Below are 24,672 nucleotides of genomic sequence, written 5' to 3'. Positions count from 1 at the left end.
CTAGTTTTTTCCTCTCAGAAGGTCCCTATTGGGTCTCTGCTTCTTAAGTGTATATTTTATAAATCTCCAGCTTTCTTCCTCTTTACTTGTTACAGTCTTCTTATCATTGGGCTTTGACAGTTTCTGCATTATTAATGGAGTGACCTAATTTAGGGAATACACCCAGGTCTCACCATAATGTTGTGCATGGAACTGTGATATATAAGAATAGATAGGACCAAGGTTTTGTTCAACCACTTCAAAATTCCACAGTGAATTTTCCCTATTGAATTATAATATTAATCACCAGAGTAAGTGCAGAGAGTCCAGACTGGGTCCTATTTGGATCTGCATTTACTACCAATCCACCCCAAAATAGAAACTTTTAACTCTTTTCTAGAAACAATTTCCAGAGGAGCATTTGATTCATGGAAATTGCCATGTTCCTCAAAAGCAATCAATGCGGCTTATTTACTCTGTCTTCTATAATTATTTTATAAAAGTCATGTATATATAGTAGAAATTTTAAGTGTTGTGATTTTGGTCATGAAATTAGGGGCTTTTAAAATGTATTTCCAAAATAAGGCTAGTAATATCCAGCTAAGGATCTTTAATCCACTGGTTGTTAGAAGAAAACAATGTTTATGAATTGCCCAAACTTGTTTAAATTTTTAAAAATATTAATGACTTTAGCTCAATCATTATACTTATGAAATTATCATAAAGAAATAATCAAGGAACTAGCTGTTTGTAATAGTATAAAAGGCAATCTGTTTAGATTTCACAGATTTAGTTACTAGTTAAGAAGACCATATTTCCACATAATGTTCATATTAATAGTGGTGGAACTAAATTAATGTCATGAAAAGATGTGCGTGTTAAATTAAAAAATTTTAAATTCTATTTGAAGTATATAACATGCACATACCGGGTGGGGGAGCAATCTGGAAGAATACACTTGGAAGTATCATCAGTACTTACCATTGTGTGAATTATAGGTGATTGCATTTTCTTTTTTACTCTCTTGTATCTATCCATCCTCGATTTTCTACAATGAATAGGAACTGCTCTTATGATAATAGTTGAATCTTTTTAAAGTTTGTTCCCAGACTTCAATGTTCATTTTTAAAGGTATTAGTGTTTAGAGTTTGCTTGACACCTAAGGATGTTTGATTATTCCTCCCTGTAAGTTGATTTAAGCTGAGTCACCCAGTCAACTGTTTATTGTTAAACGGAAAACCATAAACAGGATCTTGCCAAGTGTAAGCTAAGGATGAGGATTGGCTCTGTCAGCAAATTTGCCAGGTACACTAATTGGCCAAACTAAGAACTGAAATTTGTACACAAAATCAAGTGGGAAATTATAAAATATTCACTTATTATGATAGTTTGAACAGGCAAATTAGGTCATTTTGAGATTTTAAAGCTACTTTAGATCTTTGCCTATTTGTTATGCAGAGCTTTGTGAAATGGTCATATTTTTAAAAAGATTTATTAATGGTTCCCACAAAAGTAAGTAGATTATTTAAATTGTAGAAATTCAACTCAGTTCAAATTGTCAAATTTTATTAATTACGTACATGCCTAGGATTCTATTAGATACCATAGAGTATCGAAATAAATCACATAGATGAACTCACAATTCTAACAGAGAGAAAGATGAATTAGTAAATATCCCTGATGTATATAATATAAATAATATATAACATATGATATATATATATAATTTTATTTTGTGGTGCTGAGGATTGAACCCAGGGCCTTGTGCATGTGAGGCAAGCACTCTACCAACTGAGCTATATCCCCAGCCCCTATAAAATGGAGTTCAATAAAAATAGTGAATAATACAGAACAAGACTTTTGTAAGAGCAAAGGAAACAATCAACAGAGTTAAGAGGCACCCTACAAAATGAAAAAAAATTACAAATTGTCCATTTGACAAGGGATTAATGTCTAGAATATGTAAGCAATTTAAAATCAAATAATCCAATTATAAAATGGGCAAAGGATATCAGTAGATATTTCTCAAAAGAAGAAATTCAACTAGCCAGCAAATTTATAAAAAAATACCCAACTTCATCAGCCATCAGAGAAATGCAAATCAAAATCACAATGAGATGTCCTCTCACCCTGGTTAGAATAGTCATTATCAAAAAGACAAAAAATACCAACTGTTGGTAAGAATAAGGCAATGAAAGAGAACTCTCTTACAGTTTTGGTGAAAATATAAATTAGTACAGCCAGTATGGAGAACAATATGAAAGCTCCACAAGAAATTAAAAATTGATCTGTTATACCGTGCAGCTATCCCACTTCTGGGTATATATCCAAAGGAAAGGAGAGCAGCATATCTACCAGACACCTGCACACCTATGTCTGTTGCCACACTTTTCACAAAGCTAGGATGTAGAATCAATCTAGATGCGTTATCAATGAAGGAATGGTATAAAGAAAATGTAATACACACAAACACGTACAATGGAATATTTTCAGTTATAAAATAATGCTATCCCATCATTTGCAGAAAAATGAATAAAACTGGAGGACTTTATGTTAAGCAAAACAAGTAAGACACAGAAAGACAAATTCTGCATGTTTTCTCATAGGTGGATGTTAAAAAAGTTGTTGATGAATAAAAGTGTTTACTAGAGTAAATGAATGAAAGGAGTAATGAAAGGTTGGTTAATGAGTACCTAGACACAGTAATAGAAGTAATAAGTTCTAGGGTTCTACAAACAGTGGGGGCACTACAGTTCACAATACCCATTATATATTTTATGAGTAACTAGAAGAGAGGAGTTCAAAGTCTCCAAGAACAAAGCAATGATAAGGAGATGGATATCAATTACCCCTATTTGGTATGTACAGCATACCTGTATCGAAGTATTACACTGTGCTCCATGAATGTACTAAGATACAAATTGTCACATATTGATCAAAAATTTTGAAAAAAAATGTTTCAGGAAATGGAAATGTTAACTATATTTCCTGAGTTGTTCATTATGCATTGAATACAAACATCAAATTATTACATGGTACCACATAAATTTTTATAATTAAAATAATAATTTTAAAAGAGTTATGAATGGGTGGGAGAGGGAGCATTTAATTCTAACAAAACAGCAGGAAATATTTCTTGGAGTAAGTAAGACTTGGCTAGAATTAAAAGTGTATTAGTCTTCTTTTGGTTGTAGGTAACAAAATCCAAACTAGATTAAATTAAAAATGCAATTTATTGGCTTATGTAATACAGATGCTTTTCTCTAGGCAAGTCTAGATCCAGGGGCTTACTGCAATGTCATCAGGCTTAGCTTTCCTCTGTGTTCACTTTATAATAGTCGAGTTCTACATAAAGATGACTACTGAAGACAAAAACCTACATACTGACTTGTTCTTTTGGACTCTTATAACTAAATGCTGTAAACTAGATAGCTTAAACAATAGAAATTTATTTATCACCATCCCCCAAGCTGGGAAGTCCAGGATTAAGGTGCCAGTAGACTTAATGTCTGGTGATGGGCCACTTCTAGGAAACCCTCTTTTAGCCATAACCTTACATGGCAAGAGGTGCAAAAGGTTTTTTCTCAGGTCTCTTTTATAAGGGTCATGAGAATTCTGCACCTACAACTTAATCACCACCCAAAGTCCCACCCACCCAGTACTATTGCCTTGTGGGGGTTAGGGGTGAGGGAGTAGGATTTTAACATATGAATTCAAGGCAGGGGTGGGCGGGGGCACACAATCATTCAGAACATAGCACATACTTAGGATTACAGCCCAGGCCCTATGTAACCTTTATTAAAAGTCAGTAAAGATGCTTCTGCCTGGGAATCTGCTCATCTTAGACTAATTACTAATTGGACAATTAGGGATGCATGGATCGGTTAGCTAGGTCCCATGCGCACCTCTGTAGGGAATGGGGAAGAGAGCAAGGCACTGTGACTAAAATTCTGACAGGGATCAGATAAAGATAAAAAGCCATAGTCTTTCTGCCCCTGGCTCCCACAAATGCAAAGAAGGGACAAAGTTGGGCAAAACTCCTGGACAAACACTATTATTACCTGATTCCATTTCAGGTGGGTAGAATGCTTGAAAGTTACATAAAGGCAAAGCATTTTTGAGCTAACCAAAACGTTAAGATGGGATGTAAAAGTAGGAAAATTCAAGTAAGATTCTCATGGAGGACAAAATAATTTTGTACCAAGGATTATATCTTTAAATTAATGTAATTTTATGAGTATGTTTTCCCTTGCTTATACTTTTATATCCAGGAATTTTTGCATGCATATTACTATGAAGTTGGTGATTCAAAAATTTACATTTTAATTGACAAGGAAAAATAGAATATCTATAGTAGAACACATGATGTTTTGATATATGCATACATTGTGAAATTCATAAATCAAGCAATTTAGCTTATGTATTACCTCACCTATTTATCTTCTTTGTACTTGTAGTGAAAACACTTAAAATCTACTCTCAGCAATTTTCAAGTATACAATATATTAACTTCAGTTACTGTTATGTACAATAGATCTCTTGAATGTATTCCTCCTATCTAACTAAAATTTTGCTTTTTACCAATTTCCTTGAAGGCTTTCAGGCTTCGGCATCCGGTAATTATCATTTTACTCTGTTTCTATAATTTGATCGCTTTACAAATTCCACATATAAGTGAGATTCATGCAGTATTTGCTTTCTATATCTGGCTTATTTTACTTGAAATAATGTCTTCCAAGTTGATCAATGTTGTCAAAATAGCAGGATTTTCTTCTTTTTACAGGTTGAATAAAATTCCATTATATAGCTGTACCATGTTTTCTCTATCCATTCATCCAGATGGACAGTTAGGGTGACTGCATATCTTGGCCATTTTGAATAATGCTACTATAAACAGGAGAGTACAGATGTTTCTTTGACATTCTTAATTCAGTTTCTTTGGATATTGATTCAGTAGAGGAATTTAGATCATAGAGCAGTTCTATTTTTAATTTTTGATAAATCTCCCTACCCTTCTCTACAATGGCTACACTAATTTACACTTTGACCTCCGAAGTACAAAGATATTCTTTTCATCACATCCTTGTCTTTTTGATAATAGAAATTCTAACAGGTGTGAAGTGCTATTTTATTGTGTTTTTAATTTGTGTTTTCCTGATGATTTATATTGAGCATTTTTTTATATTCTTATTGGACATGAATGTTTTCTTTTAAGAGCTATCTACTCAGGTCTTTTGTCCATTTTCCTTACTAGAGATATGGTATGGTTGTGCCCTTGTATATTTTGGACATTAACCCCTTTAGGATGTAGGGTTTGCACATACATTCTTCCATTCCATAGATTGTCTCTTTTCTGTGATGATTATTTTCTTTGTTGTGCAGAAGCTTTTTAGTTTGATGTAATCTCATTTGTTTATTTTTACTTTTGTTGTCTATGCTTTTGAATCTATCCAAAAATATCAGTCAGACACAGTGGTGCACACCTGTAATCAGAGTGCCTTGGGAAGCTGAGGCAGGAAGACCAAAAGTTCAAAGCCAGACTCAGCAACTTGGCAAGGCCCTAAGCACTTAGCAAGACCCTGTATCAAAATAAAAAAAAAATAAAAAGTGGCTGGAGATGTGGTTCAGTGACTAAGCACCTCTGGGTTCAACCTCTGGTACCAAAAATATATATTTATGCATCAATACTCAGACCAATGTCACAGAGCTTTTCTCTGATTTTTCTCCCAATGATTTTACCATTTTAGATCTTATGTATAAATTTTTAATTCATTTTGAGTTGATTTTTTGTATGTAGTGTTAGAAAAGGGTCCACTTTCACTCTTTTGCATGTGGAAAGCTAGTTTCCTCACCACAATTTATTAAAGAGATTGTCCTTTCTTCATTGTGTGTCCTTGGTACCTTTATTGAAAATCAATGCAGCATAAGTGTGTGGATTTACTTCTGGGTTTTTTATTTTGTTCCATTAATCTCTTCATCTAGTTTTATGCCCGTGCCATGCTGGTTTGAGTACTATAGCTTTAGAGTAGTTTTCTATATCAAAATATTAATGAAAAAATTTGAAGAAGTCTCAGAAAAATGGGAGAATATCAGGTATTTTTGAATTTGGAAATAATCTTGTGAAAATGTCCATATGACCTGAATCACCCTACAGATTCAATGCAATGTATATCAAAATTTTGAAGACATTTTTCAAAGAGATAGAAAAAAAGTCCTGGAAATTTTATGAAAACTACAAAGACTCGGAATAGCCAGAGCAATCCTAAGCACAAGAACAAAGCTGGAGGCATCATGCCACCTAATTTTAAAATCTAGTCATTATTTAAATGTAATGAAAACTTGTCATTTGCAGTATATTTCATGATGAATACTTTCATAAAGCAACTAATTAAATTTTTAGTGTAAACACTGACCTTCTTTTTTTTTTTTTTTGGTGAAGTCTGAATTACTATATATTGATTTGGCCTAGAATAGTGTATACTTACACTAAGTCCTTTTCAAAAACTAACTTTTAATCCACTTAAAATATAATTCAACTTTTAAGCTCTTAGAGCATGGCTTATTTCTAGTAAATGATTAATAAATATATATGTGTATGCTTCCTTGATTTATGTCGGTAATCATAAAATCATCTGTCAGTTTTAAAAGCCTATTTGGACCAGGCATTTGTTTGTTCCTCAGAACAGCAGTGACTTGATGTGCATTCATTTTATGATTCACAGAATCCCCATGGGCCCGTGGTGATATGATTGAAACCAGGCCAATTGATGTTTTAATCCTTTCTGTCCTTCAGGAAGAAATGGAATTAAAACTTAAATTTTTGATACTTAGTATTTTTTGCACTGAGCTAAGATTATAGATAGGATGTAGAATTTAGATTCATGCTAAATGGATTTATAATCCAAATTAGATATGCAGAATCATGACCTTGGGTAATAAATTTGAGGAAATAACAACTTGGTAAGAAAATTAGCAACAAACCAAAACATTTGAAGTAGAGATGGCAAAGTAGTGCTGGTAGTGGATTAAGGATTAGAACTAAAAGGTCAATTTCCTGTCCTAACTCTGTCTTGAGCTTTTTGCATAATTTTGAGTATTACACCTGTTTTGGCTCTGCATTAGTTTTTCTATCTTCAAACTGGTTCACACTCTGCAAAGAAGTAGGACTAATGTGTGAGATAATAAATATGAAGCACTTCAAGTCTGCAGAATAAAGTGTCCACAACAAAATGAAATAATAATAGGGATATATTATATAAACCACATTTAATCTTCTACCTTATAAAGTGAGTAAATTAGGGGATAAAATTTCACACTTGGAAGGAATCATTTTAGAAGTGACTTGACGAAATAAAGAGCCAGTACATTTAAAACAAATCAATGTACAAAAACTTGATTCCTACACAAGTTTTGGAAAACATATGGCCCTATGCAAAGTTACACCTTTGTGAATTTAATTACTACCCAGAAGGCAATTCTTTTAGTGTGTTAAATCAGTGGTAGGCAAAAATATGTGACTTCCGAACAATTGATAATAAATTATCATTAAATGTTAAGTTAATGATTATCATTAAATTAAAATACAAGCAAGTTATCATTAAAAGACAATTTTATAAGTGGTAATCTAACAAGAGTCATTACCATTATATGCCTTTAGATATTTTGTATAGTTTTTAGATATACTTCCTAATACAGAAACTAGACATGCTGAATATCCCTACATTTCAGGCAAAAGAGTCACATGTGCTCTTTTCTCTTAAAGTGAATGTTTAGTTGAAGGAACATTTGGGGAGACAATGAAATAAGAACCCTAAGAGTCAACAGAGATAATAATGAATTGATTATTATGCAGATACAGATAATTTTAGAATACTTAAAATAGTGAAAAAATAAGTTTTCCAATCCAATATTGAAATAAATTGTTGCATACAGTCATATGGGTTTGGTTATAAATGAGACTGGGAGCTATCTTTAGGACAGGTTTGATGATAGGAGAGTGAGGAATTTTTCAAGATGGTTAAAAAAATGCGTTTAGCATGATCTAATTGCATGTTTTTAAAAGGAGGAATCTGAAGTCAGTCTTCTAATTTCAATGACAAAATATCCTTACCAAAATAATATGTGTCCAATATGAAGAACAATAGATGGGCCAATGTCAAAAAAGGGATGGAGTTTAAAAAAAAAAAAAAAGAATAGACTCCTTCTGTGAGAAATAGAAAGTTCGGTGGTCCATTTTCAGAATACACTATTTAGCCATAAGAGGGTGTAATAATAATTGGGGTGTAAAGAAGTCAGCAATTGCTGCGCCCCTCCCCTGACTCAGGCAATGGCAAGGCCCTACTGAGATGGATGGCGCAAGGCGTCCATCCTCTGGAGGAGCGCAGTATGTTTCTGGGAATGGGCTGGTTTGATTTGTATTCCTTTAATAAGTATAGTTGCAATTTCTCATATGACCATTAAGTATAAAGGAAAAATCATGACTTTCCCAATTAATGCAACTACTTCTAAAGCATAGATCTGTTTGCTCTAAATGCAATGATTCAGCTGTGGAGTGTAAATTGTTAATGTCTAAAGAAAAACTCCCTGTATTCCTGTCAAGGAAGTTTTTGAGAAATTAAATTAAAATCTAGAGAGGAAAAATTAATGTTAAGAAGATAGATTAGTGCTTAGTACTGGGCAACTTGTTCTTGTTCCTGTGCACAATGGTTTGTGCTCTTACTTTTGTTTGATTAAAAGTAATAACAAATCAACTACTTGCCTTAACCATGGCACCGGTTCCAGTCAGTAAGTCAAGAAAGAATAGTCAAGGTATAGGCCAATAGTTTGAGACATTTGTAACTATTATTAAAAGTTAACCAAGCAGAAACAGCTCAAAGCAAAACTCGAACTGAAAGTACAAATGCTTGCTTATGCATAAGCCAAGATACATTCTTCTATTCTAATTGTAGCTACGTAATATTTTGTTTTGTTTGAATAATGATTTCTGTTTTGTAACCACAAAGTACTGTAAACCTGCCAAAATGAAAAGTATATATGATTAATTTCACAAGTAAAGATTGGGATCAACACCTTCACTTTGGTGTCTGTGTTGTTTCTCCACCCCCTCTTTCGCCGACTCCTCACTATTCGTTTGTCTCCTGAGACCCCCTGTTGGAGCTGGTCTCCAACAAGCAATAGGGGAAATAGAACTGAATGGAAAGTTACAAGCAGTTAACTCACACAATAGCACCATAGCCTATGGATGCAGCAGATCCAAAGTCCACACGCCTGAACAGCCCCTTGGCAAACAGGAGGTGGGATAATGGACCAATAGAGATAGGAATTGTCGGTTAAGAAACAATTCTTACTTAAAGAAGTAAGATCTGTGTACATGTCAAAATTCACCCTCAGAAGAACTTCCCACCACAAGAGAACAAAGGGAGATGGGGAAAACTAAAGCTTTATTTCTTTAAATAACCCAATAGGATATAGTAAAGTCTAGCGACTTTTGGGAAGACTATGTATCCCATAGTACTGAGCCAATGAGGAATCAGGGAGTGGGAGGGGGGCAAATGTTTTAGCACTAGGGATAAAATGCTGATTGTAACCATTCTGAGGGCCCCTGACCACCAGGAAACCTGATCTTGCAAGATTGTCATTAAAGTTTCACTTTTTTTTTTATTTTTTATTTTTTGCTGTACCTTGTGTCTCAGAGCCCATTCTTTGGGTTTGGGTTAAGTGAGTGTGTTTCTCACAGGTAAGCATATTTCTCACACTTTTTCCCCTCAAGTAGACCTAGCATACCTAAGAAAGTTATTCTGAAAGCATGGGAAAGAGATTGAAGACGTTGGTCTTTAGCTCCAGAATTCCTCCAGGTCTTGATTTTATCTTATACATCTTGTTCCTAATTTCCCTTAGTTCATCAGCCCCTTTTCCTTACCTGAACTCCCCGATTATTGATGACTAAGTTGTTCACTGATGACCTCAGGAACAATAAGTTATGGGTAAATGGTACCCACTCCTGTTCCCTGCTGTGCCCTGGTGGAGCCTGCACCAGTGCAGAGATGCCCTGAATAAGCACTATTTGACCATGGAAGGAGGTCTGACTCAAGGGATGAATTCTGAATCAGATCCACCAAAATCAGGGCATATATCTCACCACACTGAAATGGCACAGGATAGTTGGCTGTCCCACTACTAATCAGCTGCTACCTTTGACAGAGTCTGCCTTCTATTCCAATTCTCAGTAACTAGAAGATGCTTGGGAAATGTTTGATGAAAGAATGGATAAATTAATAATTATCCATGATTATAAGAACTGTCTGTAAGATCTAGGAATATTACACTGATCGAAAGAATGATTTTGAGGGTGTACGTGAAATTACAAATATGATAAAATCCTTAAATGGTATATGTTTGGTGAATATTTCCATTCACATTTATTTCTAAGGAAAAGAACCAGAAGCAATCCAGCCCATCTATTTGTCATCACTTTTAGAATATGTATGGTTTAAAAATAGCTCTGAACATAGTTGACAAGGGTAAGATTTGTCTTCTGTTTTGAAAGCAGCAAAATATTCTAAATTTATACACACTGGTATATATCTTCCTAAAGGGCATTAATTAAGAATACCAGTTAGGACTAAATCTTCTTCCCATTCTGGTTTTTATCAGGCTATGTAGCTGTACTCTCAATTCTACATACTTAAAGACAAAAATAACAGAGCACCATCTCAATTTCCAGAATGAAAAACTGCACATCTATTCTAGAAATTCTGAATCCAAACTGTTTACAGAAATGGTTAATAAGGCAGCATGTACTGGCAAATCTAATGCTTACTGTTTATAGGAGAAAGCAGCCTACATAGAAGGCTCTTCTTTCCATCAGCTGGTACTCAATATTTGTGTTTCTTCAGATTGACAGGCTGGATGTGGAGAGTTTGTTTAGCAACATTGAATCTGTGCATCAGATATCAGCCAAGCTGCTGTCCTTGTTGGAAGAGGCCACAACTGATGTGGAACCAGCCACACAAGTAATCGGTATGTTTATTCTCTTCTCAGGTTCTATGATACAACAGGAAGTAATATTTTAATAACCTCACGGTACTTTGGTTTTATGTTGCTAACTCACAAAGCTTCCCAGGAGATATATAAATGCTAAATCCATCTTCGGCTCATTGTAATTACACAAACTCTGTATTTATTTTCAAATGGGTTCATATCCATTTGCTGAAGTCCCTCAGTAGCACTAAGCATACAATTTGCTTTTTAATTTCCAATCTTTCAACCTCTTTGCCTTCCAGATGTTCTTTCATTTTGTTTTATGGCTAACACTTACTTGATCCTTAAAGAATTAAATCTTTTAATAGCTTTACTGGTTTTAGCCACAATGTTTTCAAATCTTATGCTTATGAATTGATTGATTTTTAAATAGTAAATCTTTTACTTGGGAAGTTTATATGATTTATAAAAAAATTACACGGGTTTCTGTTTTTTTCAATTCTTTTCCATTTTACTCTCAAATAGTCTTAGATACAGTCATTTTCTTACTCTGGTAAAATCTTTAAAAATAACTACAAGCTCATGTGAATTTGAGACAAATTTTAATTCTTTCCCTTTCTTGGACATTCCTAAAAATTCCTTGAAGTTCTTGGTTTGTATATCTGAGACTAGGAATTCTTCTAAAAAAAAAAACTAACGCTTTTCTATTTCACACATAATATACAATATAAACAATATACACTCAATAATATATAAGTAATATAAAACAATATACACTCAATATAAGAACAGCAAAACATTTGAGGAGTACCTAAAGTAAGGATGAAAGTTATCTTTATACACCTCTCCAAAGCCACTGTCTTCCCCATAAATAACCGTTGTCATCAGTTTGATGGAATCCTTTCTTTGAAATATACAGACATAGACACAAACATACAACTTATATTTTTATTGACTATGTCCTTTTTGTTACTAGAAATAAAAAGTTTAAAAGTGGCATGAAATTGGCCACTTTTAAATGTACATGTCTGTACACCTGATTTTTATTTTTTACAAGTTATATGATGACCCATTTGCCTTAAAAGTAATTTAAAGAAAAACCATGACCTTGCATTTCACTGTTTATTAGTAACTACTACTTAAGATTTCCCCCTCTCAAGGATTGGAGACCCTAATTCACTTTAGGAATAGGGGCAATGAAGTCAGATCATTGGCTACTTTCTGCTGAATAGGGGCAGAGGCCTGCAGGGTAGGTATCCCAAATATTCTCTGTCAGTGAAATGGTCTGGATTATGAGTAAGACTTATCCAGGAAACCACAGTAAATCTCTGATTTAGTAGAAACAGATTGTAAACAATTTGGGAGGCGGATGCCCTACAAGAAAAACAAAAAAACCCCTAAGTATTAGAATAAGATTGATAGAAAAAAATAGACACAGCAATGTCCATATATACCAATGAGTTTGAGAATGACTATAGATACTAGCAATTTCCTCCACAAGGAAGTTCCATAAAACCATGAACTAAAAGTTGTCCTCATGACAAGGCCAGGAAGGACACAGGATCTATTTGAAAGTGCAAATCTTTGAGGACTTGAGTTCAGAGTTGTCGGGAATATAAACACAACATTCTCTCTGAATAATGGCACAAGTACCACCCTGAGCTACTGTGAGAACATCCAAGGCCACTCAGTTTTGTAAAACAGCTTTTCTTACGAATGCCACCTTTCTCAGTGTCATGGAGAGCTGCATGGGTATAAATGGTCAGATTACATTCTCTAGACCAATTTGTGAGATAAACAGTGAAGCTAAATGATCATTCCAATGAGAAACAGACCATCCCCGTCTATGCTTGAGATTGGGGAGGTTTGTAGGTTATCCTATTTGGGGGGCCCACCTCCCTTGCATCCTTTAATACCCAATAGTACATCTTCCCATCCAGCGTGGAGGAATCTAGGGCCATGAGTTTGTACCACATATCCAATGGTCCAACTGGGTGCTGGCCATCTAATTCCAGGACTGAGGAACCAGTTAGTCCCAAACCAATCATCAGCCTGTAAAATCACACTATGTTGACATTGAGATTCTGGTGTTCATCCTAACTCTTATGTGGAATTAGCCATTTGTAAGTGTGATTGCATTCTTTCCAACAGATTGGGGCCTTCTTATTTTGTCCTATGGTGTGCATAAGCCATATATTATCATCCCAAATTTGATAGTAACCATCCTTATATCTTTGATAATCTGACATTGATAGTGGATTGGCTCAAATGGGCTTTAATGATTGCAAAAGCTTGGAAATTGGTTTAGAAAGTGAAGCTTTTTCCATGACTTGGGTGTGACAAAATCTTATTTCAGGCCATAATTTAAAATCTGCATGAGTAGTGGTTTGTAATGCATATGTTTCCTCCTTTTGTTCTATCATTAAAGATTATCATTTATCTAGTCATTCCCTTGTAGGGAGAAACCCAACAGGGTTGTGTCAATCGATTGTTCTGATTGTTCAACTACTGAAAACACCAAAAAAAAAAAGAACACAGTGCCTTGAGTGAAAAACTTAGACAAGTTTCTAAGTTGGTGAAGATATCATGACCCAATATTGGAGTGGGATATTCAGTCATTACCAAAAAAGAATGAGTGACTATTCTATCTTCCCAGCTGCAACAAAGATGAGTAAAATGTCTTACCTTGGGTATTTCACTGATTTCCAATACCAAGCAGGAATAAGCAGAAAGGTGTTTGGGGAAAGAGGTTAAAACACTATATAGGTAGGGTTGGTATCCAAAAGTAAGTGAATGGCCCCATTTTTACCTCCAATTTTACCCTCAGTTCTGCCCCACTGATGGTGACTGTTTGGGGGCACTACCTGGTTCTGAAGGTATCCTTATTCTTAGGCCATCATTTGGAGAATATCTGATCTGTGAGGCCCCTTTGTCCTCAGGGAAATCAGCTTTCCAGAAGACTCTCCTGCCAAATATATGGCAAGGAGTCTTTGGAAGCCTGCCCTTAAATCTACAATTTTTCTTCCAGTGTCCTGATGACAGACATCTTTAGGGGCACAAGGGTCCATGGAAGAGGAAATGGGTGCCCTCTAAGAACTGCAGCCAATAATTGCACCCATCTCTTGCCTCTCTTTTTCTCCTTTAGCTGATTCCTCAAAGTTTCCTTTCAGTCTCAGTTATGAAAGAACCTGGGAGACTACCTGGAGTAGATCATCAAGAGAAGCCCCAGGGTCCATTGCCAATTTTTGTCATTTATTTCCATTATCTGAGATGGATTGAATATTGAATTTATCTTTTAAAATATGTTGCCTTCAAGAGATGTAAGATCTAAAGGTGTAGATTTTACTAAGGCTCCTTCACTTTTTCTAGAAAAGTCATGGAATTTTCCTCTAACTCCTGATCGATAGTGGTCAATTTCATGTAATCAATAGGTTTCTAAGTTCTGCCATGAAACAAATGATCATGTGATCCCTATGCCACCTGCCAGATGATTCATCTTAATTCCATTAGGGTTCTCAGTTGAAGAACCCACAGGGTATATAGTGTTAGTAATATGTAAATCAATCCCAAAAGCCCCAGCAGCTACTGTCACCAGATGTCTCTCTGTGTCTGTTAGAGTTTGACTCAAAATTACTGTTATATCTCTCCAGGTTAGATCAAAAGCCCGAGTTAAATGTTGCAATTCTTCTATATACTTATCAAGATCATAAGAAAACTTCCCCAAAGCCTATTAGATTTGTTTTAGATCTAGCGTAGAAAAAGGCATCTGTAATCTGACCCAAATTTTCCATTTGATTCTTGTAATGGGCATAATCTAGAGATAGGTTTATGATGAGTCAAACAAGGATGGGGGGAGTGAGAGCAGTAGGAAGGGATGGTGGGTACAGAGGAAGAGTGAGAGAGTTAGGTTTTGACAGATATGAGTGTGAAATGCACTGTTGAGAGGGAGGAAGGTATAGTTTGGGGGGATCCCCTAGGCCAACAATGTCTTGACTCATAATTGCTATAAGGAAATCACCAATGTCCTACTGAGCACATAAATCTTTTTGATTGCCCAGTAAAAACAAAGCCTATGCCTAGGGGACTTCTGACCATTTTCCTTCTTTTCTGCAAAAGGAATCTAATTGGGATAGAATTATAGTTTAGACTTCCATTGAGGGGCTATTTCTCTTTATCCCCAAATTCATATTGAAGCCATGCAAAAATTACAAGTGAAAATCAATCTCTTCTTCTTAAGGGTCTCTGGATCAAAATAGTCCCAGTGTCTCAGGATGCACCCCACAGTGGATGGTAGCTGATATCAGCAGTTGATTTTCTATCTGTAAAACTAATAAAGCCAGAGTCTGTCAATACCAGGCATCCTTCAGCAGTATTGACATCCAAGAGAGATGGATATATGAAGGCATCCCTCCTGTACCTTAAACTCAGAACCATGAAGTGTTCCTGCAAGGTTCCTGAGAATTTGGTGTAGCATGCCTAAGTTTTATAACTTGTGACTTATTTACTCAACCTCTGTCTCTAAAGTTTGTAATCTAATTTAAGAAACATTTTTAATAACTTTATGTCAGCCTGTTGATTTAACTTGGGGATGTGACCTTTAATTCCTTTGCGTAGAATTTTAAGAGTTGCATAGGAAAGAAGAGCGGAGCAGAGGCTTTTGTGTCATCATGTTGGAAACATAGATAAGTGATGTAGAAAAGAGCAAGTCACAGTATTTTTCAGATTTTCTTTTGAATAATAGATGTGAAGGGACATATTGTCCATGCAGAGTCACTATAGAGTAAGGACCAAAACTACCATTTTGTTGAAGAAAAAAGAATACCAGCTGAGAAAAGGCTTGTTAGCTGTGAGATATCTTAAGCTAACAAGCGTCCAGTGAGATGATTTATAAGTAGGTAAAGATGGTGAACTAATCACTCTCTAGATATTGGATATGGTCTTTAAGAAGGTGGTATAATGCCCATGACTGAGGAGATTCAGCCATACGCCATAAGACAACAGCCACTACAGTGGAGATATCTTGTTGCCTCTGTAGTGGCCTTGCGGAAAAAATGCTACAAAAAGCAAGAGAGCATGCAAGTCTGCATGTTAGCAGGGTGGGGTGGGGTGGGTTGTCACTGTGGTTACTGAATGCCAGAAAAGCTGAACAAATGCAATGACGTGAGACAAACAGAGCACAGGTGTGACATACAAAAGAGCTTTTGACAGAGGAAAGTGTACAAAGAGAAGTCCAGGGCCAAAGACGAGATATCAGAGGCTAAGTTAGACATCATCTCAGACAAAGCTAGGAGATGAACAAGGTGAATTTAAAAAATGTGTCCTGTAGATGGCTGTTGATTTCAGTTGAGGTACCAGGCTAGCTGTCACAGGAGAGTGGGGAGCTAGTGCACCAACCTCCGTTCTTGTGTTCCAACAAAAGAGAATTTAAAGCCGGCTACCAAAATCCATGCAAGTTATATCACTTTATTGTAAGTAAAAGTAAAGTAAGGCTCAAGCAAAGAGCACTCTCAAGAGAGAGTGGTTTCTCTCCAAGCAGAGAATAAAGGAAACAGTGCTGTCTCCAGGTTTACTGCTGTTTTATGCTTGCCTTGAGAACTGAGGACTGCCTCCTGCATTCTTTCCAATCAGGTGTTCAGCTCCTGCTTCACACATAGTGGTGGAGCTTTTGACCCTAGTTTGTCTTCTCTGGAACTGTCATCGTGGCCATCCTATTCAGGGAGACTTCCTCTGTATGTTGATCCTATATTAATGTGGGTATGGGGTCAGTGGCAAGTCAAAAGTTACTTTAGTGTGCGGGTGTTACTAAAGAAACCTTTCCAAGATATATGGAGGTATCTATGGCCACAACTCCAAGCTTTACATTCACCTCAGTAGATCCCATCAAAAGTCAGTCCCATTAGTCTCTCTTTCTTGATGCATTTCCCTGATTGTTCTTTTTATTCCTATGTGTTTATTCTCAGAGTCTGTGCCATTTATTTTTAGCAAGTTATCTGATTACCCATTTGCCTTAAAGGTAGTTTAGCTTGATTCAGTGACATACGCCTATAATCTCAGTGGTTCAGGAGGCTGAGGCAAGAGGATGGCAAGTTCAAAGCCAGCCTCAGCAAAAGTGAGGCACTAAGCAACTCAGACCCTGTCTCTAAATAAAATAGAAAATACAGCTGGGGGTGTAGCTCAGTGGTTGAGTGCCCCTGAATTCAATCTCCAGTACCAAAAAAAAAAAGGTAACTTAAAGAAAACTTTAAAAGTAACTAAATATAAAGAGAACATTTGTAATGGAAAATCAAGGAAAGATTCCTTTTTTTTTTTTTGTACCACAGATTGAACCAGGGATGCTTTATCACTGAGCTGCATCCTGAGATACATAGACATACATACATACACACACACACACACACACACATACATACATACATATATATATATATTTATATATAATATATCTATATTTTATAGACAGGGCCTCACTAAGTATCTGAGTTTAGTTTTGAACTTAAAATCCTCCTGCCTCAGCCTCCTGAGTTGCTGGGATTATAGGCATGTGCCACCACATCCAATAAGAAAGGATTCTTGAAGAAGATGTTAGTTGGACTAAAGTATAGGTAAGACTTCTCTACAGAATGGGAGAAAATCATTTCCACCTAAACCTCAAATACAGCATTAATCTCCAGGATATATAAAGAGCTAAAAAAAAACTTAACACACACAAAAAACACATAACCCAATCAATAAACGGGCAAAGGAACTGAACAGACACCTCATAGAAGAAGAAATATAGTCAACAAATATATGAAAAAAATGAAAACTATACTGAGATTTCATCTCACTCTAGTCAGAATGGCAATTATCAAGAATACAAGTAACAATAAATATTGGCAAGGATGTGGGGAAAAGGTTCATTCATACATTGATGGTGGGACTGAAAATTGATCCAAGCATTTTGGAAAGAAGTATGAAAATTCCTTAGAAAACTTGGAATGAAACCACCATTTGATCCAGTTATCCCACTCCTGGGTATGCACCCAAAGGACTTAAAATCATTATACTACAGTGATACTGTTACTTCAATGTTTATAGCAGCTCAATTCATAATAGCTACGCTATAGAACCAACCTAGGTGACAATTAGCAATGAATGGATAAAGATAATGTGGTACATATACACAATGAAATATTACTCAGCCTTAAGGAAAAATGAAATTCTAGCATTTGCTGGTAAATAGATAGAACTGGAAACTATTGTGCTAAGTGAAAAAGCCAATCCCAAAGTACAAAGACTGAATGTTCTCCCTGATATGCAGATGCTAATATACAATAATGGGGCAGGGGGTTGGGGGGAGGGAAGAATAGAATTTCACTGGATTAGATAAAGGGGCATGAAGGGAAGGAAGGGGGAATGGGAATAGGAAAGACAGTAAATTGAATTGGACATTACTTTCCTATGTTTATTTATGAGTACACGACCAGTAAAACTCCACATCATGTACAACCACAAGAATGGGAAGTTATACTCCATGTATGTAAAATATGTCAAAGTACATTCTGCTGTCTTGTATAAGTAAAAAGAACAAATAAAAATTTTTAAAAAAAACTTCAACAAGTAGGTTCTATGCTGGGCAAAAATCTATAAATGAAAGTAAAATCATAAACAGAAAATACCAAATATGTTTGGGAAATGTGGAATGATTAAGCTGGAGTGAAGTATTCATGTAAGGCAGGAGTGAGAAATTAATCTGGAAATGCAGAATAGGGAAGGTCTGTACTTGAAAGAAAAGTTTGGAATTTATTCTACATGTAATAAAGAGCCATTAAAAGATTTTTATGCAAAGACATGAGACACAAAAGTTTCTGGAAAAAAAATTGGTAGGTAAGAAGAGTATGATTAGAAGGTGAAATTGAAGCCTAGACCAGCAAAATAGATTCTTATAAATTAGACAGGCCTGTGTCAACAGCATGGAGGCTAAGGTGGGTACAGTGGAAATAGAAAGTAGGGGTTGCTTTAAAACAATGTGGAAGAGAGATTAAATAAGGTTGAGCGGTTGGGTGCTTGTGTTGGAGTCAAAGACAGTTCTAGAACATGCGGGTTTCCTATTGTTTTTAGATATTCAGTTCAGTTTAGCATTTGTTCTGGATTTTTCCTTTTTTGAGAAGTATGATTACTAACAGATATCATAATAAATTTGATAAGCCTCTACATCATACTTCAATTTCTGATATAATTTATAATGACGTATGACAGCTAATGGAGTTTTCACCTCGTAAACTCTGAAACAGCCCATTTCTCCTTTCCCAGCTCTTCTAGTTTCAAGGAATCTCACATCTTCCTTTAAAGTGCTACAGCTGGGCAAAGGGTGACAAAATGATAACACCTGGACAGGAGCAATTAGAAGCAGTTAACTCACCCCTGTTCTGGTGGTGATGGGAAATGTACTTGATGCTGTAAAACCTGCCATCACTGGGTGCAGCAGCCGGTTGTGTCATGGCCCACATCATGACCCGTGAGAAACACGAGGCCACTAGCATACTGGGTCAATGGGGTTAGTGAGGTCTGTGGGGAATCACAGATTAGATGTTAATGAAATACGTGCATGTGAAGGAGAGCAGGCTTGCTACAGAGCATCTGCATGTTCTTGTTGTAGCAATTCATTTATTGTTGATACATAACTACAACTCTTTTTTATTATTTGGTTATGCTTATCTTATTGTGCAAAAAAAACTCCTTCCAAAACAAAGGTTTAATGTATTCATATTTAATGTAAATTAAATATTGATCTTATGTTTCCTCAGAAGTTGATGCTAAACATACAAAATAACACATCTACCATAGGGTCCTTAATATTGTCACTGACCATAAGACATCCAGAAGACAGAGATCTGCTAATGAAGCAGCAACAGCTATGTCAAAAATTAGCATTATTTTTAGACTGCTCAAAGTAAGTGACTTAACACAAGCAGCTGCTTAAGATGTGTTTACATGTCACTTCATGCAGCATGACTTTTTATTTTAGGCAATGATGGTTGTCCTCAACTAATTTAATTCAATTTTATTTCCAAGTTTCCTTGAGCCTACAAGAAATGTAAAGCAATGGCTACTAAGGAGTTGAAAACATTAGCAGGAGAGTTTGCAAACATTTAAATGATGTTTACATCAGTTTGAGCAGATGAGGCCAATAGAAAATTAATTAATGCAATTTACAAAACCAAAGAGTATTTGGAAGTTTATTTTGTCAAAATTAACTATCTGACCTTATTGTAAATGTTACTGTCACTTTAACTTAAAAATTAAACATTGTGAATGCAAATGATAATATGAATACAAGTAATGGTGGAGAATAGCATCACAGTAAAATAATGTTTACTAAAACAAAACTCTATGGAGCAGAAGTGTCCTTATCACTGATTGTGATACATACATAATGAAGCTGTGATATTTTACTAATTAAAATGGAATCTAGTCAAAATTTAAATATACTGTCATATTCACAGAATTAGGGTGAATGAAAATGTTTGGAGGATAAAGTTGATGTTGAATTAAAATATAATCTGATGCACAACAGAACATAGTTTCTTTGTTGCCAGTTATTAATCAGATTGTAGGATTGCTTGATTCTTTGAAGCACCACTTTACCAATCAACCAAAGTGTCCTATGATGATATTGGGCTATTTTTGTAAACAAGATCTCTGAGATTGTATTGTATTTTCTTCAAAATCAGTTGGAGGTCTTTCATTATGGAATATATAAACAGAATTATTAACTTAAGATTTCTTATACTTATAAGTTGTGATGATTGAAAACAAAATTGTAAACAGAAAGACTTTGAAATTTATCCCTACAAAAACAATGAATGAGGTAAAAATTAAATAAGAGCTCATGTTTATATAGAGAGATATATCCTTAGAATTTTAATATTTCCACTTATCAGAAATTTATCTGAGCTTATTAGTTATCTCTGTGACTATAGAGAATATTTTTAATTTAAAATATTATGGTTTCACATTTGAAAAGTAAAATAAATAATCCTAGAAGTGGATTATAATCCATAGAATATAATAAATATCAATAAACATATTGGTATAAGTAAGCAGAGAGAACAAATGACTCCTAGAGTAGCTTTCAATTAATAAATATAAACAGAAAGATAAAAATAGAAAATCACCATGGTTATAATTTTTTTGTAGACAAATCCCACTAATCAAAGCTCTCTTGAGTGATTGAAAGAGGAGAAACATACTTTTCAAGTCTCAAAGTTTGGCCTCAGTAATTTTTAACCTTGAAGGGAAAGATGGTAATTTTACAGTGAGAAATTCAGCAGAGACCAGCTTACTCAAGTGATCCAGGTCAACACCAGAAAATAACATGGATGAACATCATGGACCTTGTGCACTCAGAGGAATACGACATCATGACTATGGCATCTTGGCCCAAAAAGTATCCAGTAATATTCAATTATGAGAAAATATTAGACATCATTAAGGAATTCAAATGACACTTGATGAAGAAACTAATCAGATACTTAAGTATCAAAGTCATAAAAAAAACAATCAAGGCAAGACTGAGGAACTGTTATAGAATGCAAGAAATAGGGGAAAAGTAACAAATAAATGCAAGTGAGAATCTGAATAAGTCCTAAAATAATCAAAAAACATTCCTGCTGAAATTCAAACAAGATATTTAGTTTAGCTAACAGCAGTGCACCAAAGTTAAATTCCCTTTTCTGACAATGCATTATAGTTATATAAGATGTTGAAAATTGAAATTCGAAGTCAAAATACACTTTAAATTTCATATTCATATATATGGATTTAAGTCCTATCATACAGAGGTATGGAAATGACAATATGAATTTTGTACTGACCTACAGTTAGAGAATTAATATGAAGAAATATGAATATTCATAAGAATGTAGTTTTGAAATTTTTTGTGAAAACATATATGTAAACATACAGGATCTGAAAGAGGGGAGAGTAAATAAAAGAGGGAGTGAATATATATTTTGTAGTATGGGATGGATTGATAAACCTATATATGATTTACTTTGACATGCATTCAAATTTAACATTAAAAATTAAAAAATGAATGTCAAAATAAAAAAAAAAGATGTTAACATTGTGAAAGATGGGTGAGGGATATTTGAAAACTGTACTATTTTTGCAACTTTTCTATACATCTAAAATTAATTCACAATGTTAAAATATTATGATTTAATGGGAAAAATCAGTCAAATATATTAATAATTTCAAATTTACTTATCACAAATTACAATCTTAAAAATACAGTAAATAGTTGGTCATGGTTGGTGCATGGAGGCTGAGGGAGGAGGATCACAAGTTTGAGACCAGACTCAGCAACTTACAGAGGATCCAAGTAACTTAGCAAGAACCTCACTAAAAGTAAAAAGTAAAAAGTACTTGGGATGTAGCTCAGTGGTAAAGCATCCCTTTGTTCAATTTCCAGTTAAAAAAAACAATTACAGCAAAAATTTATGGGGAAAAAAACCCAGTAAGGCTATTTCAGTAAGTATCAGTTGAAGTTTTATTTTAATATTATCACTCTTTCTTTCTGAAATGGCCCTGTGACTTGCTTTGACCTGTAAAATGAAGCAAAATAATGTTTTATAACAATATATGACTTATGCTCAAGGATCAAACTACCTTGCCATTCCAATTAGCACAACCAAGGCCTTGGAACTGGCAGTACCATCTTCCTCAAACAGCATTCCTCAGTTGGCCCGCCAACTGACTACAAACATAAGGGTAAACCCATCAACACCACACAGAAACAAGCCATCCCAGCTGAACCTTGTCCAACTGTAAACCCATGGAATTATGAGCAACAAAGAGCTAATCTTTAAGTTTTATGGTGACTTTTTTACTGCAGTAATAACCAATTACAGATTACAGGTTTAAAAAGGAAAGAGTAGTTCATTTCAATTCAACTGATGAGGAAAAACTTGATTGGGAATGTGGCCTTTGAGTGGGATTTCTAAACAAGAATAGGGTAAAGGCAGTAGAGTATGGGAAATTCCCTGAAGGACAGCATTAGTAGAACACACCTGAGGCACAATGCCAGGTGGATTCCATGATCAATGCATGGTAGTCCAGTTTAGAGCTCACTGGAAATTTCCATCATGAACTCTTTTACCAAAGTACTTACATCTCATAGGATAAACTAATTTTTGGTGAGATGTTTCCAAAATCATAGTATCGCAAAACATAAGCACAGGTGTTCCATTTCCTAATCCTTAGATGACACAAATAAGAGCTTGTGATTTGCAGCTCTAGTGCCAAAGGGGGAAATTTTCCTAATACCTAAATAAACCAGGAAGAAAACTTTACTCAATAATAACCTTGGGGTTTGGATGACATTCAAGTTTAAATACAGAAACATATGCTTGCAGATCTGAGAGCTCCAAGGGAATTGTCTGGACTATGATGCCAAAACAGAAAGTGGATTTTTAAATGTTGGCTTAAACAGAGTGTCTAGATGGAAAACGGGTTTTAAATATTTAGAGATGAGAGCTCTTGTTTCTGTTTTAAGTTGAACATCATTCTGTAGCAATTAATGAAAATAGAGAGGAAGGACAAAATGAAATGATACGATTGAATTTAAGAAATGTGGACTTTAATATCAGGTTGAATTGGGACCTGGCTCATCCTGTTACTAGATGTGAGATCTAAGGCAAGTTATAAAACTTCACTAAATTTTAGTTTCCCATGTAGGAATTGAAGAAAATAATACCTACCCCATATAATTTTATGAAGATTAAATAAAATCAAGTATAAGGAATAATAATAGCCCAGTGTCTATTTTTAATAAATAATAAATTATTTACTAAAATGTTATTATCCTGAGAATACTAAATTTATCCATCTATTTACAAAGCTTGATTTTTAAATATATGTACCAATAAATAAAATACAAATTTTTCCAGAAGGCCTGATTGTGTTTTTCAAACAAATTAGATTTGCTGGGTGTGTGGGGTTTCTAGATACTCTCAATATCTATGCATCTTGTTAATTCATACATCTAATATGATTGCACATTTTCTTTAGGAAAGGAGATTTAGCTTATCAAATGTCCTTTCCACATTTTGGAGAGTGAACAGTAACTGCAATATGTAAACTCCAAAGATGGCCCTCAATGAATCATGTGTGGTAGCATTCATACTGCAGTATAGTCTAGTCCCACATTGACCCTGACACAATAACTAATCCAATTTAATGGAAATGCCACTGTGCTAGCAACTGGGCCTACACCTCAGGAAAGCATGACAATGTCTGTGCTTGTAATTTTGGGAACCTGCCATTTAACAAGGCTAGCTACCTTGCTGAAAATATAATATGAAGAGGCCACAAAGAAAGAAAGAAGACTGAGATTAGGTATTGTGAGAGAGTGGCCTTGCTATCCCAGCATCCCAGCTGAAGCCAAACTACCACTGCCTCTGCCAAGACACAAACTTGTGGAAATGCCAATTTGGACATCATAGTCCAGTTAAGCCCTTGAAGGACTACAACCCCTGGGGACATGAAGTGAAGCATAAGAACCTCACAGCTGAACCCAGTCAACCCATGAAATTGTGAAAGAAAATCAGATTGGTTGTTTCAAGCCACTAAGCTTTGGAATAGCTTGTTACATAGCAATAGAAAAACAAAACAGCAATTGCTGTCCTCTTACTTGTGCTTATGTGTTGTAACATCAAAATATTTTTTTTA

At 35.0% G+C, this 24,672-nt stretch overlaps 1 protein-coding gene across 2 annotated transcripts in view; it reads left to right on the top strand.

Moving 5' to 3' along the window:
• Arhgef38 (Rho guanine nucleotide exchange factor 38) overlaps nucleotides 1-24,672 on the top strand; it is a 127,864-nt gene that overhangs the window by 43,968 nt on the left and 59,224 nt on the right. For both annotated transcript variants that reach the window (XM_078021847.1, XM_005339804.3), the window contains exon 3: nucleotides 10,875-10,998. In XM_078021847.1, the coding sequence (XP_077877973.1) occupies nucleotides 10,875-10,998 (124 nt within the window). The remainder of the gene's footprint in view (nucleotides 1-10,874; nucleotides 10,999-24,672) is intronic.

Source organism: Ictidomys tridecemlineatus, chromosome 9 (assembly GCF_052094955.1).
Source record: "Ictidomys tridecemlineatus isolate mIctTri1 chromosome 9, mIctTri1.hap1, whole genome shotgun sequence".
NCBI lineage: Eukaryota > Metazoa > Chordata > Mammalia > Rodentia > Sciuridae > Ictidomys > Ictidomys tridecemlineatus.
Note: the sequence above shows the minus strand (reverse complement) of the source record. Positions and strands in the feature narration are given on the sequence as shown.